Genomic DNA, 16,603 nt, shown 5'->3' on the forward strand with positions numbered 1-16,603 from the left:
TTACCACAATAAAAAAATAAATAGGTAACTGGAGAGTCCTGCATCTATTAAAGAAATTGAATCTATGATTAAAAAGCTTTCCATGAAAAAAATTTCAGGCCCAGAGTGAATTCTACTGCACATTTAAATAATAATCCATTCTAAACAAATGCCTCCAGAAATGTGAAGAAGAGTGAATACTTTCTTAGTCACTCTATCAATTGTACATTACCCTGATACCAAAACTAAAGACATTATAATTAAAAGCTATATAGACTAATATTCTTCATGACTCAGATGAAAATCCTAAACAAAATTTTATCGTAACTAATCCAAATATGTATAAGAGAACAACACATCACAACCAAGTGGGTGTTATCCTAGGAACAAAAGTTTGACTTAACACTGAAAAAAATCAATAGGGACTTTACTACACTAAAAAAAGAAACTTAAAAAAAAAAAAAAAGAAAGAAACTTCAGGGGGTGCCTGGGTGGCTCCGTGGGTTGAGCCTCTGCCTTCAGCTCGGGGGGGGGGGGGGGGGGCAGACTTCGTATGATCACTATCGAATGCAGGAAATGCACTTAACAAAATCCAACATGCATTCCTGATAACACCTCTCAGCAAACTAGAAACAGAAGGGAAATTTCCCAACCTGATAAAGGGGGTCTATGAAAAACACAGATAACATCACACTTAATGGTAAAAGACTGAATATTTTTCCTCTTCATACCAGGAACAAAAGACAAATCCCAGCCCTCTTCACTTTTTTAAGAGAAAAACCAAAAACCTTTTTCTTTAAAAGCCAGGGCAGTAAGACAAGAAATAAAAAGAACCCAAATTGGAAAGAAAAAAAATGTAGAAATTCAATGGAACCTACAGGATTAAAAAAAATTAAATTAAAAAACTCCTAGAACTATAAGTTTAGCAAGGTTGGAGGATACAAACTAAATGTTTAAAAAAAAATCTATTGTATTTCTATATATCATCAATGAACAAAGGATTTTTTTTAATTTTAACATTTTTAATAAAAGTCTATTAAATATTTAGGGCTAAATCTGACAAAAGATGTAAAAGACATATAGCCACTCTGAAAGAAATTTTTAAAGACCCAAATGACGGGAGACACATAATTTGTTCTGTGATTATAAGACCCAATGTTGTTAAAAGGTCAATTCTCCCCCAAATTGATGTATATAGAGTCAATGCAACCCCTATAAAAATCCTAGAAGGCTTTTATTTTTAAATCAACAAACTGATTCCAAAAGTCATTAGGAAATACAGATACTAGAGTCAAAATAACTCTGAAAAAAGTAACAGAATTGGTAGACTAAGAATACATGACTTCTAGGCCTACTATAAGGCTACAGAAATCAGGACAATGAGGCACTGACATAGACAAATAGATTAATGAGATAGAATAGAGTCCAGAAATAGACTCACCATATATAAACAACCAAGTTTTTAGAAAGGTGCAAAAGCTATGCAGTGCAGAAAGGACATTCTTTTCAACGAATAGTTTTAGAACATACAAGGGAAAAAAAAAGGAAAAGAACAGAACTTCGATTCATATGCTTTACACTATATACAAAAATTAACTCAAAATGAATCACAGACCTAATGTAACACATGAAACTAAACAACTTCTAGAGGAAAACAAAGAGAAAAATCACAGCAATGCTCTGTTAAGCAGAAAATATAACACTGAAAACATTAGAAAAAACTGACAAATTGGGTTTATCAAAATAATAAACTTCTGCTTTTAGAAATAAACTGTTAAAGATAATGACAAGAGGAGCCACAGTCCAAGAAAATATCAGCAAAGCATATATCATGTAATAAGGAGTTCATATGCATAATATATAAAGAACTCTCAAAACTCAACAATAAGAAAAAATAAAAAATGAACAAAAGATTTATTCACATCACACACTCTCAAAATATAGCTCAATAGATAGCAAATAAGAACTTTTTAAAAAGACTTTTATTTTTATTTTTACTTACTTACTTGTTTGACAGAGAGAGACAGAATACAAGCAGGCAGAGCAGCAGACAGAGGGAGACGGACAAGCAGGCTCCCTATGAGCAGGGAGCCCGATGCAGGGCTTGATCCCAGGACCCTGGGATCATGACCTGAGCTGAAGACAGACTCTTAACGGACTGAGCCAACCAGGTGCTCCAGCAAATAAGAACTTTAAAGACACTCAACATCACTGGTCATTAGACAATGCAAATTAAACCACAATGAGACTACCACAACATACAAACCTATAAGAATGGTTAAATTTTTAAAGTCTAATCATGCTAGGTGTAACAGGTGAGGATGTGGAAACAGGAACTTTTATGTACTGCTAGTGGATATGTAAAATGACACAATCACTTTATTAAGAAATGGATGAACTATTTTCCAAACTTAAACATGCATTTACCATATGATCCAGCAATCCTATTACTGGGTATTTACTCTAAAGAAATAAAAATTTATATTCATATAAAATCCTGTATCTAAATGTTTACTACAGGTCTATTCATAACCACCAAAAACTGGAAACAATCCAGTGTCCTATAAAAAGTGGATGTAAAACATCCACAAAATGGAATATAACCCAGCAGTAAAAAGAAACAAACTACTGGCTTGGATACAGCTCAAAGGCAATATGCTAAGTGAAAAAAAGTCTGAAAAGTTTACATTAGATATTCCATTTATAGGACATTCTCAAAAAGATAAAGTTATAGTGATGAAGGCTCGCCAGTGGTTGCCAGAGGCTAGAGGCAGGAGAAAAGTATGACTAAAAAGACACTCGTTTTTTAGAATTATGGAACTGCTTCATATCCTGACTGTAGTAATGATTAAATAACTATATACATTTGTATAACACATGTTAAAATTCAAAAAACTATATAACAGAAAGGGGTCAATTTTACTGTATGGTAATTAAAAAAAAACAAAACACTGTCTACTCTTATGCTAGGAATATAAAATATAAAAAATATTTTCTAAAAGAATAAATTACCAGAGAACATGTATTACAAAATTTCTGCTTCTTTCTGATTTACGATTTACTTTGCCACGAAGTCCAAGACTGATTCTGTAAAACTGTTCCATGCGCTTTTGAAGTAATGAGCTCTTCACTCAAAAGATTTGATTGTGGCACCTTGATGGCCCAGTTGGTTAAGCAACCAACTCTTCGTTTCCGCTCAGGTCATGATCTCAGGGTCATGAAATCTGAGCCTTGTGTCAGACTCCACATTTAGCACAGAGTCTGCTTAAGACCCTCTCCCTCTCCTTCTGCCTCTTCCACCCCTATCCTATCTCCCTACCCCAGCCAGGATCTCTATCTCGATTAAATAAATAAATCTTTAAAAAAAGAAAAAAAAAGTGTTGACTAACGGGTGTCTTGCTGGCTCTGTCAATAGAGCATGCAACTCCTGACCTTGGAATGGCAAGTTCAAGCCCCACGGTAAATGTAGGTATTTTTAAAATCTTAAAAAAAAAAAAAAAAAAAAAAAGTTTATCAATTGTGTTATTCTATTTTCCTATGGTCTCATCTGTGTCTTTTGGATCTATTTAATTATGAAAGAGATTTAACAAGTCTCCTAATATAACTGTATTTTCATCAAACTCTCATGTTTTGAACAGGTTTTGCTCTTATACATAACATCTATGTTTGGTGCCTACTTGTTATGATTGTTACAGCTACTTTGATAATAAACTGGGCCTCTCATTATTACATACTATCTTATTTCATTATATCCAGTGCATTAACCTTAAATTCTACTCTAAATTACATTATATTACCACCTGTTTTTATATTGCTTGCAATTGCCTAGCTCATCCCTTTATTTTCAACCTTTCATTATGTAAGTACTCTTCAAGTCCATCCGACAATGTGAGTTACTAGAATTGGACCAATTCACATGTAATTAACATATATTTTAATTCTGTTGCTTCCTTCTTCTGTTCAACATTTTTGACATTCTGTTCAAATCTGTGTTTGATTCTTTTTATTTCTGTATTACTACGTCGTGATTAAAAGAATACCAAGTTAGAAGTTAGGAGACTGGGTTTAGTATCTGTTCTCTTACTGAGGTCTAGATAGGCAGAAGCCTAACCTTCTTAAGTCAGTTTCTTCCTTCTCATCAAGGAATATAAAAATTCCTGCTTTACCTGCTAGTTATTTTGGAAGGAGGGAGGGTGAGAACATCGAGGTAAGATGACATCAAGAGGGGTACTATAAAAGCTTTAAGATCCCATGGAGAAACGATTATGAGGACCTAGATCCCCAAAACTGAGTTTACAAACTTTAAAAGTATCAACAATAAAATGAGGTAAGGGCTCTGCTACCCCAGAGGACAGAGTAAATATATTTTAATAGTTGAGAAGGAGGGAAAGCTGGGTGTGAGAAAAGACATACAAAACCTTATGGAGATTAAAGTTTTTGAGATGAAGAATAAGGTGGGAAGCCAGGGCTTTTTTGTTGACTACTTAAAGGGAGATATACAGTATAATGGTTTTATGGCAAAAAGTAACAGTGAGATAAAAAAGGTTTAGCCTGGGTAGCTCAGTTGTTAAGCATCTGCCTTCGGCTCAGGTCACGATCCTAGGCTCCTCAGAATGAGCCCCCCATCGAGCTCCCTGTTCAGCAGGAAGCCTACTTCTACCTCTCTACTTCCCCTGCTCATGTTCTCTCTCTCTCTCTGTCAAATAAATAAATACATAATCTCACAAAACAAACTGAGGGTTGCTGGGGGGAGGGGAGTTGGGAGAAGGGGGTGGGATTATGGACATTGGGGAGGGTATGTGCTTTGGTGAGTGCTGTGAAGTGTGTAAACCTGGTGATTCACAGACCTGTACCCCTGGGGATAAAAATATATGTTTATAAAAAATAAAAAATTAAAAAAAAAAGTAGAAAGGAGAGAGAGTAAAGAATAAAGCAATTTCTCAAACAATTAAATAAATATATTCCTCAGGGGGCCAGGGTGGCTCAGTCAATTAATGTCCAACTCTTGATTTCAGCTCAGGTCATGGTATCAGGGTTGTGAGATCAAGGCTGTATCAGGCTCTGAACTGAGTATGGAGCCTGCCTAAGATTTTTTCCTTTTCCCTCTGCTCCTCCCCGCACTTGCAAGTGCTCTCTTTTCTCTCTCTCTCAAATAAATTTAAAAAAAAAAAAAATCTTTAAAGAAAAAGTAGAGAACTTGTTTCAAATTTTAATTTAAAGAAATAAATTTTCTAATTTTTTTATTTGAAAAATGTTTTACTCAAAGCATTTTTTATTCTCAGTCACCTAAAACAAGGTACATTAAAAAATTAAAAACTTTAAAAAAAATAAAAAATAAAAACTTTTAACATGAAGGAAATTCTGCCAATTTAATAAGCTTATATAAAATCAGTGTAACTAATTTCCATAAGCAGAAAAAGAAACCTGATGCCTTTTGTTTTTCCAAACATACCCTTGAAGTAAAAACAAAAAACCCGGTCAAAATATTCTTATAATTGTGTGTGTCTGTGTGTGTTGTCTATGTGTGTATTTATTTTTATGTCAGAAATATTATCTTGGATTATATATTTAAATATTTGTTGTCTCATTCTATTTCTTCTTCTGAGATTCAAATATACATATGCTGAATTTCCTTTTCTAATTTCCATATCATTTTTTCTCTCCAATGTGTTTTAACATTTTCATTCATTTTGGTTAATTCTACCCACTTTTTCCATTTTTAGCTTCTATTGTCTTTTATTTTGTTTTTCACAGTCTCTACTATCCCTTGTGATCCTTCTAATTTCACCTTTATTTCCGTGATGGTTTTATTTTCTTACCTTATTTTTCTTTCCTCTCCGTCAGCCTACGCTGCATTCTCTCATGCAGTCTCACTATCTCTTCCCGAACTCCTGTACCACTGCTTTGTGCTTTCAGTGGTAAATGCTTCCAAAAACTGTTTTACATTCATAGCAAAACAGCTAGGCATGATTTTCATCTTTTCTACAGAAATATTTTTTCTGCTGAATATTCATCTGTCTGTTGTTTTTCTGGTACTTTCTTTCTTTTTGATTCTTGAGTGGTCGGGGTGGCCTAAAGCTGAAATCCTTTTCATAATTCATCTTTAAAAGAGGTGAAATTTTTCTGGACAAGCTATTTGTAAGAGATTCATGCAGAAGGCTCCAGTGGTTCTAGTTCTTGACCATCAAAACTATGTTTTGGTTCAAGGTTTCATATGAGAATCATTTAAGTTTTTCTATTTGTTTGTTTTTTTACTTTTCAACAACCAAAGGAGATAGGCAGCCTTGAGGTTTTCACAATGAAAAGCCATTACTTCCCCTACCGCTTCAGAGACAGACAAATGTAAAAATGTCTTGTTTGTGTGATTCTTTGTTTGGCTTCATCTCCCCAACTTCTTAGAATCAAACCAGGTGCAGGAAAACTCCTGCCATTAGCTTAAAAAAACAAAACAAAACAAAACAAACAAACAAACAAGAAAACCCATTCTGCTTTCGCAAACAAGGGATTTAGGCTTTGCATCTCAGGGTGGGCCTCTCGGGTTCCTGAAGCTTCTCTTGCTGGTTCCAGGCTCTGCAGTTGTGGCATCCTCACTCTACTTCTTCCCACATACAGCCTGCTTAGACTCACTGCCTTTGGCAGCCATTCCAGCTATTTTGTGGCCTAGGGTTTTTAGCTTTCTTCTATTTTAGTGAAATATGGGGTTTGTGTTTTAGTTTGTCCCTCTCTTTGTTTTTATTCTAGTTAACCACCAGAAAGCAAAAGAAGAAAATGCCAACTTTACTGTACTGTCCTCGGATTCAAAATCTAACAATTATGTTAAAAGGGTATTTTATACAAGATTGAAACTTGAATGTCTCACTATATTACTGAAAGATAAAGGTGTGCTTTCCTATTGGACAGCTCTGTATAAAAGAATGAAGCTTGACCATCCTCTTACACCATACACAAAGATAAACTTGAAATGGATAAAAGACCTCAACGTGAGGCAGGAATCTATCAAAATCCTAGAGCAGAATGCAGGCAGTAACCTCTTCAACACTGACTTCAGCAACTTCCTTTAAGACATATCTCCAAAGGCAAAGGAAACAAAAGCAAAAATGAACTTTTAGGACTTGATCAAGATTAAAAAAAAAACTTCTGCACAGCAAAGGAAACAGTAAATAAAATAAAAAGGCAACCCATGGAACGGGAGAGGATATTCGCAAGTGACACTACAAAGGGCTGGTATCCAAGATCTATAAAGAACTCCTCAAACTCAACACCCCCAAAACAGATAATAATATGAAAAAATGGCAGAAGACATGAAAAGACATTTCTCCAAAGAAGATATACAAATGGCTATCAGACACATGAAAAAATATTCATCATCATTAGCCATTAGGGAGACTGAAATCAAAACCACATTGAGATACCACTTTACACCAAGTTAGAATGGCCAAAATCAACAAGACAGTAAACAATAAGCATTGGAGAAGATGTGGAGAAAGGGGAACCCTGTTATACTGTTGGTGGGAAAGCAAGTTGGTGTAGCCACCTTGGAAAACAGTGTGGAGATACCTTAAGGAGTTAAAAATAGAGCTTGCCTATTACCCTGCCATTGCACTACTGGGTATTTATCCCAAAGATACAGATGTAGTGAAAAGAAGGGCCATCTGTACCCCAATGTTCATAGCAGCAATGGTCACAATCGCCGAACTGTGGAAAGAGCCAAGAAGCCCTTCAACAGATGAATAGATAAAGAAGATATGGTCCATACATATAATGGAATATTACGCCTCCATCAAAAAGGGTGAATACCCAACATTTGTATCAACATGGACGGGACTGGAGATTAAAATGAGTGAAATAAGTCAGGCAGAGAGAGTCAATTATCATATGGTTTCACTTACTTGTGGAGCATAAGGAATAACACGGAGGACGTGGGGAGAAGGAAGGGAGAAGGGGGTTGGGGGAAATCAGGAGGGGGAGATGAACCATGAGAGACCATGGACTCTGAGAAACAAACTGAGAGTTTTGGAGGGGAGAGGGGTTCAGGGTTGGCTGAGCCTGGTGGTGGGTATTAAGGAGGGCACATATTGCATGGAGCATTGGGTGTGGTATATAAACAATGAATTTTGTTACACTGAAAAAATAAAATAAAATTTAAAAATATAATAAAAAAAAGAAAGAAAAAGGAAAAAAAAAAGGTGTGCTTTCCTTACTATTTTACCAGTAAAATACTAATTTTCCACAAAACACTAATTTTTACAAGACCATTAGCAACTGAACTAATTGTTTTAGTTTAAGAGTTCGTGTGTATATTAGCTATAACCTCAGGCAGAAAATAATCTGATGCCTAAATGTAAAAGACACCTTCCAAGACCCAGAGCCCATTTGGGGAACAAATTATGTACATCAAATTATGTACATCAAATTATGTACATCACAATCTTTGTATTTATTTTTAAAGCAGACAAAGGCTTTTTAATAATGAGGACAATACAGAATTTGTCATTGTCCAACTCTCCAGATTTCATTGGGGTTTGAAATGGAGACAGATAACTTTATATCATATATTGATCATTCCCTTAGTAAAATTTTAACTCTAGGCAAATTCATTTTCCTGCCAGTTACTACTCTTCTACTCCTTGCTATCCATTGCTAGGCATGTACTAAGTGAAATGAAGTTTTATTACTAATTGTTTAAAGAATAAATAATAGGGCTCCCTGCTCAGCAGGGAGCCTGCTTCCTCCTCTCTCTCTCTTTCTGCCTGCCTCTCTGCCTGCTTGTGATCTCTGTCTGTCAAAAAAAAAAAAAAAAAAAAAGAAGAATCTTAAAGAACAAATAATATATCAAAGCCGAATTAAAATAGATTTTAAATTACTTGTGCTTTAAATGATTCCTTTTCACATACATAAATGTAGATCTGTAAAAGTTAATATGCCACACAAAGGCTAATAATGCCTGGTATAACCTATTAAACATTTAGAGACACTATGAATTCATATTGATAAAAAGAAACAAAAAAGGCCTCTTCCTTAAAGAATTCTAAATAAGAAATATAGACAGAATGATGGAATCTAAAAAAATCAGTTTGACAACCACCATAGGTAGAATGACAGGGTGACACTTTAAAGGAATTTGGCATTTATCACCTAAAGTAACCAGTCCCATCACCAATCATGGTACAAATATATGGTACAAATACACACCATGCTTTGAGAAGCACTTTGTGGAATTCCCACAAAAAATCCATAAACTGAATTTAACCACAAGGACATATCTGACAGATGCAACTGAAGGACGCTCTACACAACTGAGCTGGTGTGTACTCAAAAAATGTCAAGGCCAGGAAAGACCAAGAAAGATCACAGAACTGCCCAGATTAAGACACTGAAGAGAAATAACAACTAAACTCAGTTGTGATCATGGACTGGATCCTGGACCAGAAACAATTTTTTTTTTCTTTTGCTAAGTAAGACTTTAGAGGGACAACTAATGAAATCTGTCTGTATACAGCAGAACTATATCTATGTTCATTCAGGAAATACACATTAAAGTATTTAGAGGAATCTTGTCTGCAATTTTAGTCTCAATTCAAAAAAAAACCAAGAACACTGTGTGTGTGTGTGTGTATTTAGAGAGAGCATGATAAAGCATATGTGATAAATATTAACATTTGGGGACATATAAGAATTCTTGTACTATTTTTACAACTTTTCTCTAGTATGAAATTACTTAACGTTTGAAAAAAAGAAAAAAATACAAATCCCCACATGCAATAAATGAAAACAAAGCCAGTTAAGAGAAACTCTTTATTTTCCCTAATAATAATGCTAGGATCACATTTATTACATTCCACTAAATAGATCATGAAATTTTAGAGCTGTAAGAAAAACACATTGCCTCTCACCAAAACTCTTCCATTTATTGGTGAAAACTGTGAGGTTAAAGGACTTCCTCAAGATCTAGACAACTGGTTTAAGGCAGAGCCAAGACCACTCCCCTACTCTGACCCAGCTCTTTCACAATGCAAGTTGTCTCTTGATACATTTACATTGTCATCTACTCCCTGAACATGGGTACATACACTAAATAGCTCAATCTTCTCATATATTCTAGTGAGCTAATGGGGCAAACCACTTTCTAGCAATCTAAATTTCATTTTAAAAAGGCATTTAGGTATTATTGCTCCTAATGATATTTAATAATTAATGTCAGTAAACATGTGAGTTCACAATATACGCAGGATATAGAAGCAAATGCTAAAAACGCAGAATTAACGCACTCTACTATTAGGTGATACTGGTAGGTCCGTGATGATAGACACCGAGTCCATATTATTCATCATTATAACCCCACCCTTTGGAGAGTGCCTGACAGACAATAAATACTCAGATAACTGCATGTTGCTAAGTGAAAGGCAATCCATAGTACAAGAAAAAATGTATGTACAGACAATCGTAATATCCGCGGTGTTAACCAAGTGCCACGAAACAACAAATGAGTTATTTTTGCTTGATGAGATCTACAAAGACTCCAGAAATGTAATGAAACTAGTTCAGCCTCGAAAGACAAAGAATTCAAAAGACATGGAAGCAATGGGGTGGTAGATGGAGGGTAGAAAAAATTAAATAAAACATACTGAAGGCAAGAAAATACCTGGCATTTCTACTGAACTTTAAACATAGGCTTACCTATCGTTGCGGCAAGTTCAGGATCAAAAGTATCATCTGTGAACCTCAAGAGCAGGCTAAAAAAGATGTTAAAAAGAGAGATTAGAAATTTGTCTTTTCTCCTAACCATTTCACAAATGTTCATGATTATTTCATTTTGTCACAAATGAGACACAGATAATGGGCGCCTGAGTGGCTTAGTCGTGATCCCAGAGTTCTGGGATCAACCCCCACACTGGGCTCCCTGCTCAGCAGGGAGTCTGCTTCTCCCTCTGCCCCTCACTCCATTCGTGCTTGCTCTCTCGCTCAAATAAATAAAATCTAAAGAAAAAAGAGCCTCCGTAAAAAATAAATTAGACACAGATAAGAATAGCTGATGTAGATCTGCTCCCACAAATACTACCTCAGTGCAGATACATAAAGAGGATTTAAATTATTGGAAAGGCAATGAAAGAATCCCAAGAGCAAAGCAGTTTACTTACTATACTGCCCATGCTCTCCTACACAATTCCCAAGTGTGAAAAGATTTGGGTTTGGGTTTGGTTTTGATTTTTAATTGTAATGGTATACCCTTGTGAGAAAATAGAATCAGTAACACGTCATACTGCAACATGGACAAAAGGGGTGAAAACCAGTCTCTTGAAATGCAACAAATTAATTTTTTGTTTAAATCTGATGTGCACTACTCTGAATTCAAGTGAACAGAAAGCTGTGAAAATCTATCATCTGGTAACAAGTAGTAGTTGGACTACTTCCTAAGCGGGAAGAAAACATACAGTTAGCGGGAAGAAAACATACAGTTAAAAGTGAAGGTAGATCACACAAGAGCCAGAGAAGGTATACTCTGGTATACTAGGTATACTAGGTAGGGTGTATGAAATCAACTACGAACAGGGAGTTCTGAAAGCTTTTATTTAAAAAAAAAAAAGAAAGAAAAAAGAATGGAAAGAACTGCTGCACATTTTGAAAAGTTAATGTCAGCAAAAAAAAATGCAAGAAAATTAATCGAAGACAACTGCCATGGTTATGGTGAGAGTAAGAAGGACTAAACTTAGGAAATAGTAAAGAAACTAGAAAGAAAGAGATGAAATAATAGCAAAAGACACCATTTGAGCAGGAATTTAAGAAACAAGACAGAGGATCATAGTGGAAGAGAGGAAAAAGTGAAACATGAGGAAACCAGAGAGGGCGACAAACCATAAAAGACTCTTAATCATAAGAAACAAACTGAGGCTCACTGGGCAGAAGGGGAATGGGGAGATGGGTAACTAGGTGAAGGGCGCTGGGGAAGGTATATGCTATAATGAGCACATACAATAAGACTGATGATCACAGACCTGTATCCCTGAAACAAATAATACATTATATGTTACTTCATTGAATTTAAATTTTTTTTTTAAAAAGACACCATATGAGTACTCAAAGATCTTATATATTCCAGAATTATTTATTTAATATAAGGTGGAAGTCAATTGTTAGGAGCTCTTCAAAAATGCAGTTTAAGCTTTTGTTAAAGCCCAAGATTTATAAAATTAATCAATCTTCATTCGCATTATCTCCTTTAATAGGACAAGACTGTTCTACCGACGTGCATGCATTAACAAAATCAAGGATATAGCTATCCGATGTCTGAAATGCAAAAAAAAACTTATGCATATTTCTGTAGGTTTTAATTATTACTGCTAGAGGTTTTTTTTCCCCCAGAGTATAATGCAACACATAATGGCCTTTTAGTATTCAAAATCCAGTGCCATTAATTGTATTTAAAAGATTAACTCTCCCTTTTTTGGTTTTGCTTTCTTGTGTCTATCATGAAACCAGCACCACAAAAGTGAAATAGCAGATTTTCCACTTAACATTGTACCCTCTTGACTGTAACTTTGTTTATTCCAATGTGAGTCAGGTGACAACACTAACAAGAATCTTAAAAGACTGCACTTGTAAAAAATTTTCTTCTCTTCCCAACAGTAAGTTTTTAAATTAACAAAAGTAAAAATTTCACTAAAAACTTAGTTACTCATATTTAAGAATGAAAAAGGTAAGTATCCATTCTTAGTCACCACACTAAATAGTATTACATAAAAGAAACTTGCAGAGTAGCAGTGGCAGTAGTAATAATAATACCAGAATAATACAAATAATAACAATGGTATTAGCCATTATTTATTGAACATCAACAATGTGCCAGACACTTGAGCCTGTGTTTCTTCTTACATAATTGCTAATCCTTATGATAATCCTTGTCATTAAAGGTCCTTTGTCAGGAAAGGCAGGGAACTGATACGGTACAAAGCAACAAATTTTAATACTGGCTCTAAATGTAAGGAGATCTTAGCCACGGGTATACTGTTAGCTGGAAATGTATTCAAAACTCTATGTGATGCTTTTTTCTAGGCAGAGTCTATTTCTCTGTTTAAGTTTTTAAAGACTCCATGATTAAGAACCATGCTTTAAAGGAAATATAGTTAAGCATTCGTATTTTCAAAGTCAAAGGAACAAAACACTCTCCACACTGAGCTACAGGTAGAAAGAGTAACTACCTCCATATCATTTAGAGGAAACCAAATTTATAATAAACAGTGTGATCATAAATAGTCTGCATTTCTTAATTTACACCTGAAGTTGGCCAAAAAGGATGTGGACAGAGACATAGAAGAACAGCAATTTAATTAACAGAAGGTCTCTATAATCCCTTCCAGATTCTGAAACACTTTGCTACTTCTTTACTTCACCATGGCTAGCCACAGAATGAAAGCATCTTACACATTAATGTTCGATAAGGTGTGAGGGATTTCTATTCCAACCTCATTTTTCAAATAAAAAAGAAGACCTAGAGTGTTAAGTATCACACACAAGGTCACACAAGTGGCAACACCAGTTTCATAATCTTGGTCTCCTGGCTGCTACCACACATGCTCATCACACTCCAACAGTCTGAAATAAACTGGAAAAATAACCCACTACTTTGAATTACTTAAGATGTCCTTTCTCGTGCAACAATACAAATGATATTTCACTTCCCTTAATTCTAGATCTGTAAAGAAAAAAACTTACTGGTCAGAACAACCCTTAGAGATTATATCCGGACAAATGTTTGTGTACTAACTCTACTAACTCACCTTAAAAAGAACAGGCTTCTATGTTAGTAGAGTCATTTATTCTCATCATACCCAGAAAGAATAAGTGTTCGAGGTTGTTTTCCACAGCAGAGCACATGCACCAATAATGTTCATCTAGCTAGAAAAATAAGCCAACTTTCTCCCTAAACGTAATCCTTTCTTGAAAGAGGCAAAGGTTAAAATTTTGCAGTGAGCAGCTGAAAATTCACCATTAAGAATTGAGAAAAGTTTGGAGCAGATTAGATCCAACTAAGTTTGTCTGAAGGGAGGGAACTAAGGAAACAGATAAATTGGCCTAACTGATTTAACACTAAAGAACCTCAATTACGTAAACACTCTAAACTTCCAGAAAATTTTAACACAGTTAACTGGTCATCCATCCAATATGCTTAGGAAGATGCTGCCAACCAAACCTGAATTGGGCTGAACCACGCGAAATGACATTCAACCACCCCTGACCTCAAAATCAGCCATTTCATATGCCTTAACCTAAATGAGGGTCACATCTCAAGAAAGAAAGATCACGAGGCTATAGAAGTCCTATTAAGACAATGCTCAAAATATTAACTTTTTAACCCTCAAACAGTGATCATGAAAAGTACTTTATTCAGTCCTTTATTTTTTAAAAGATTTTATTTATTTCTCTGAGAGAGAGAGACAGCATGAGCCAGGGGAGGGGCAAAGAAGCAGACTCCCCTCTGAGCAGGAAGCCTAAGGCAAGGCCAATCCCACAACTCTGGGATCCTGAACTCTAGGATCATGGACTGAGCCCAAGGCAGACACTTAACCAACTAAGCTACCCAGGTGCCCTATTCAGTCCTTTAAATAATGCATACATACACACACATACAGACTCCCCATACTATTTTGCTATCCCAAAGTATTTCATTAATTCATTCCTTGTTATGTACAAGTCCCTCACTCCAAATACACGGAAGTAAATGAGAAAAATTAGAAAATTATTAAGTGAGAAAAATTAGAAAGCATACTGTCACACTTTTAAAGTATAAAAAACTGCAGAACATATTACAGAACAAAATTCAAATTAAAGAAGTACAACCTGGGGCATCTGGGTGACTCAGTCACTAAGCTTCTTCCTTTGGATCGGGTCATGATCCCAGGGTCCTAGGATCGAGCCCGGTATAGGGCTCCCTGCTCAGCTTTTCCCTCTCCCACTCCCCCCTGTTTGTGCTCCCTCTCTTGCCGGTCTCTATCAAATAAAGAAACAATTTTTTTTTTTTTAAAGGTACAACTTGATGAAGCGATCTGAAAGATAAGTTTAGCAGCAGATGTAGCTAAAATACGAAATTACAGCTCCTGGAATTGGAATATTGTTTAAAGATCCAGATCGCCAAGAATATAACCTAGTAATCATCACCACCACCATCATCATCATCCTAAGAGGGCAAGGAGAACTTGACCTGGAGAACTTTGTTCTAGGGCTTGGATGAAATCACAACCCACTTGCAACACTCACTGGGCGTCATTGTTCTTACCTGATACTCAACTACTGTCAATTAATCTTTTCCCTCCAGAAAAAGTCAAGAAAGAATACACAAAACACTAATTCGCTCTTTCACCTCTAAACGATGCGGCAGAATGCGAAGGGACAATGACACTTTATTCTCCAAGGCGGTCCAGAGCTTGAACTCCCCGACTAAAGCGATTACTCAAGCGGTCAGAAGGCCCGAGAGTTCTTTCACAGCTGACTCAGGGGCAGAGAGAGAAGCGGCAATGGGCGGCCCCGAAACAGGCCAGGAATGTGACCCACGGCGTCGCGAAACTTCCTGAGTGGAATACTACGTCGTCAGAGAAAGCCTGACAGAACCACCAAAGTGCTGAAGTTACAGCGCAACTCGCGGGGTGACAGTGAACCTGAACCCCAGGGCCGAGTCCGGGCTCCGCTCGCGACCACACTCGGGCCCGAACCCGCCCGCCACGCCCTGAGCTCCTCGGCCGCGAAGCCGCCGACCGAGACGCGGCCCTCGGAATTGTTTTCGTCTTTGCTACGACAGGACGGGAACGTATCCAGACAAGTCGGGCCTGCCCGGGGCCGACTACCAGGCGGGCTTTGGGGGCAGGGGCTGCAGGACCGCGCCGCGGAGAGGCCCGGGAGAACCCGCAGAGCCCGCCCCCAGCCCGGCCCGCACCAGCCGCCGCCTTTACCGTTCCCGACGCGGCCCAGCAGACAGCGGCCAGGGAGGCACAGAGAGCCCCGCCGCCCTCGTCGCCGCCCGCAGACCCGCCTCACCTAGACTTGCCCACGCCACTCTCGCCGATGATGAGGATCTTCAGGGTGGTCAGCACGTCCTCGTCCATCCTGACGCCGCTCCGCTCTGAGCCCAGCTGGCCACCCCGTTCCGGTTCTCAACCCTTCACCTGAGAGAGGGGCCCGCGCATGCGCAGCGCTGCACGTCTGCCACCTTCCTTTCTCCCCGGGTGTTTAGGTTGCAGAAGTCCCGGTCGCCCCAGTTCCGCCTTGGGGAAGCTCTGCGTCTGCGCAAACTCTGTCCCGGGCGTCTTTCCGGAGCGCTTATTCATCCTCTGCGCAAGCGCAGAAGGGAAGGGCCGCGTGTGATTTCGCCCTTTTGTAGGCGGTTACACCTCCCGTCTCCTAACCTAACCCTCCTTCAGTGGTGTACTTGGGAAAGGACCGAGCTGGCAGAGCATAACGCTCTTTTATTTCAGCAGCTGCTCGTAATAGGTGCAATGCAATAGGAAAAGCTTGTGCTTGAAGGCAGATATCTTAAATTTAGATCCCAGTGCTACCTGATGAGGGATCGGAGCAGGAAAGTGTTCATCCTCAGACCAAAAGGCTGACCTGCGGCCTGCATAGTTTTGATAGGGTT

At 37.5% G+C, this 16,603-nt stretch overlaps 1 protein-coding gene across 1 annotated transcript in view; it reads right to left on the bottom strand.

Moving 5' to 3' along the window:
• RAB18 (RAB18, member RAS oncogene family) overlaps positions 1 to 16,223 on the bottom strand; it is a 37,317-nt gene extending 21,094 nt beyond the window's left edge. Inside the window, exons 1-2 of the mRNA XM_059183836.1 lie at positions 16,006 to 16,223; positions 10,657 to 10,712 (exon numbers count right to left, since the gene is read on the bottom strand). Of these exons, the coding sequence (XP_059039819.1) occupies positions 10,657 to 10,712; positions 16,006 to 16,073 (124 nt within the window). The 5' untranslated portion in view covers positions 16,074 to 16,223. The remainder of the gene's footprint in view (positions 1 to 10,656; positions 10,713 to 16,005) is intronic.
• Positions 16,224 to 16,603: the final 380 nt, after the last annotated feature.

This window comes from Mustela lutreola, chromosome 8, assembly GCF_030435805.1.
Source record: "Mustela lutreola isolate mMusLut2 chromosome 8, mMusLut2.pri, whole genome shotgun sequence".
Lineage (NCBI taxonomy): Eukaryota > Metazoa > Chordata > Mammalia > Carnivora > Mustelidae > Mustela > Mustela lutreola.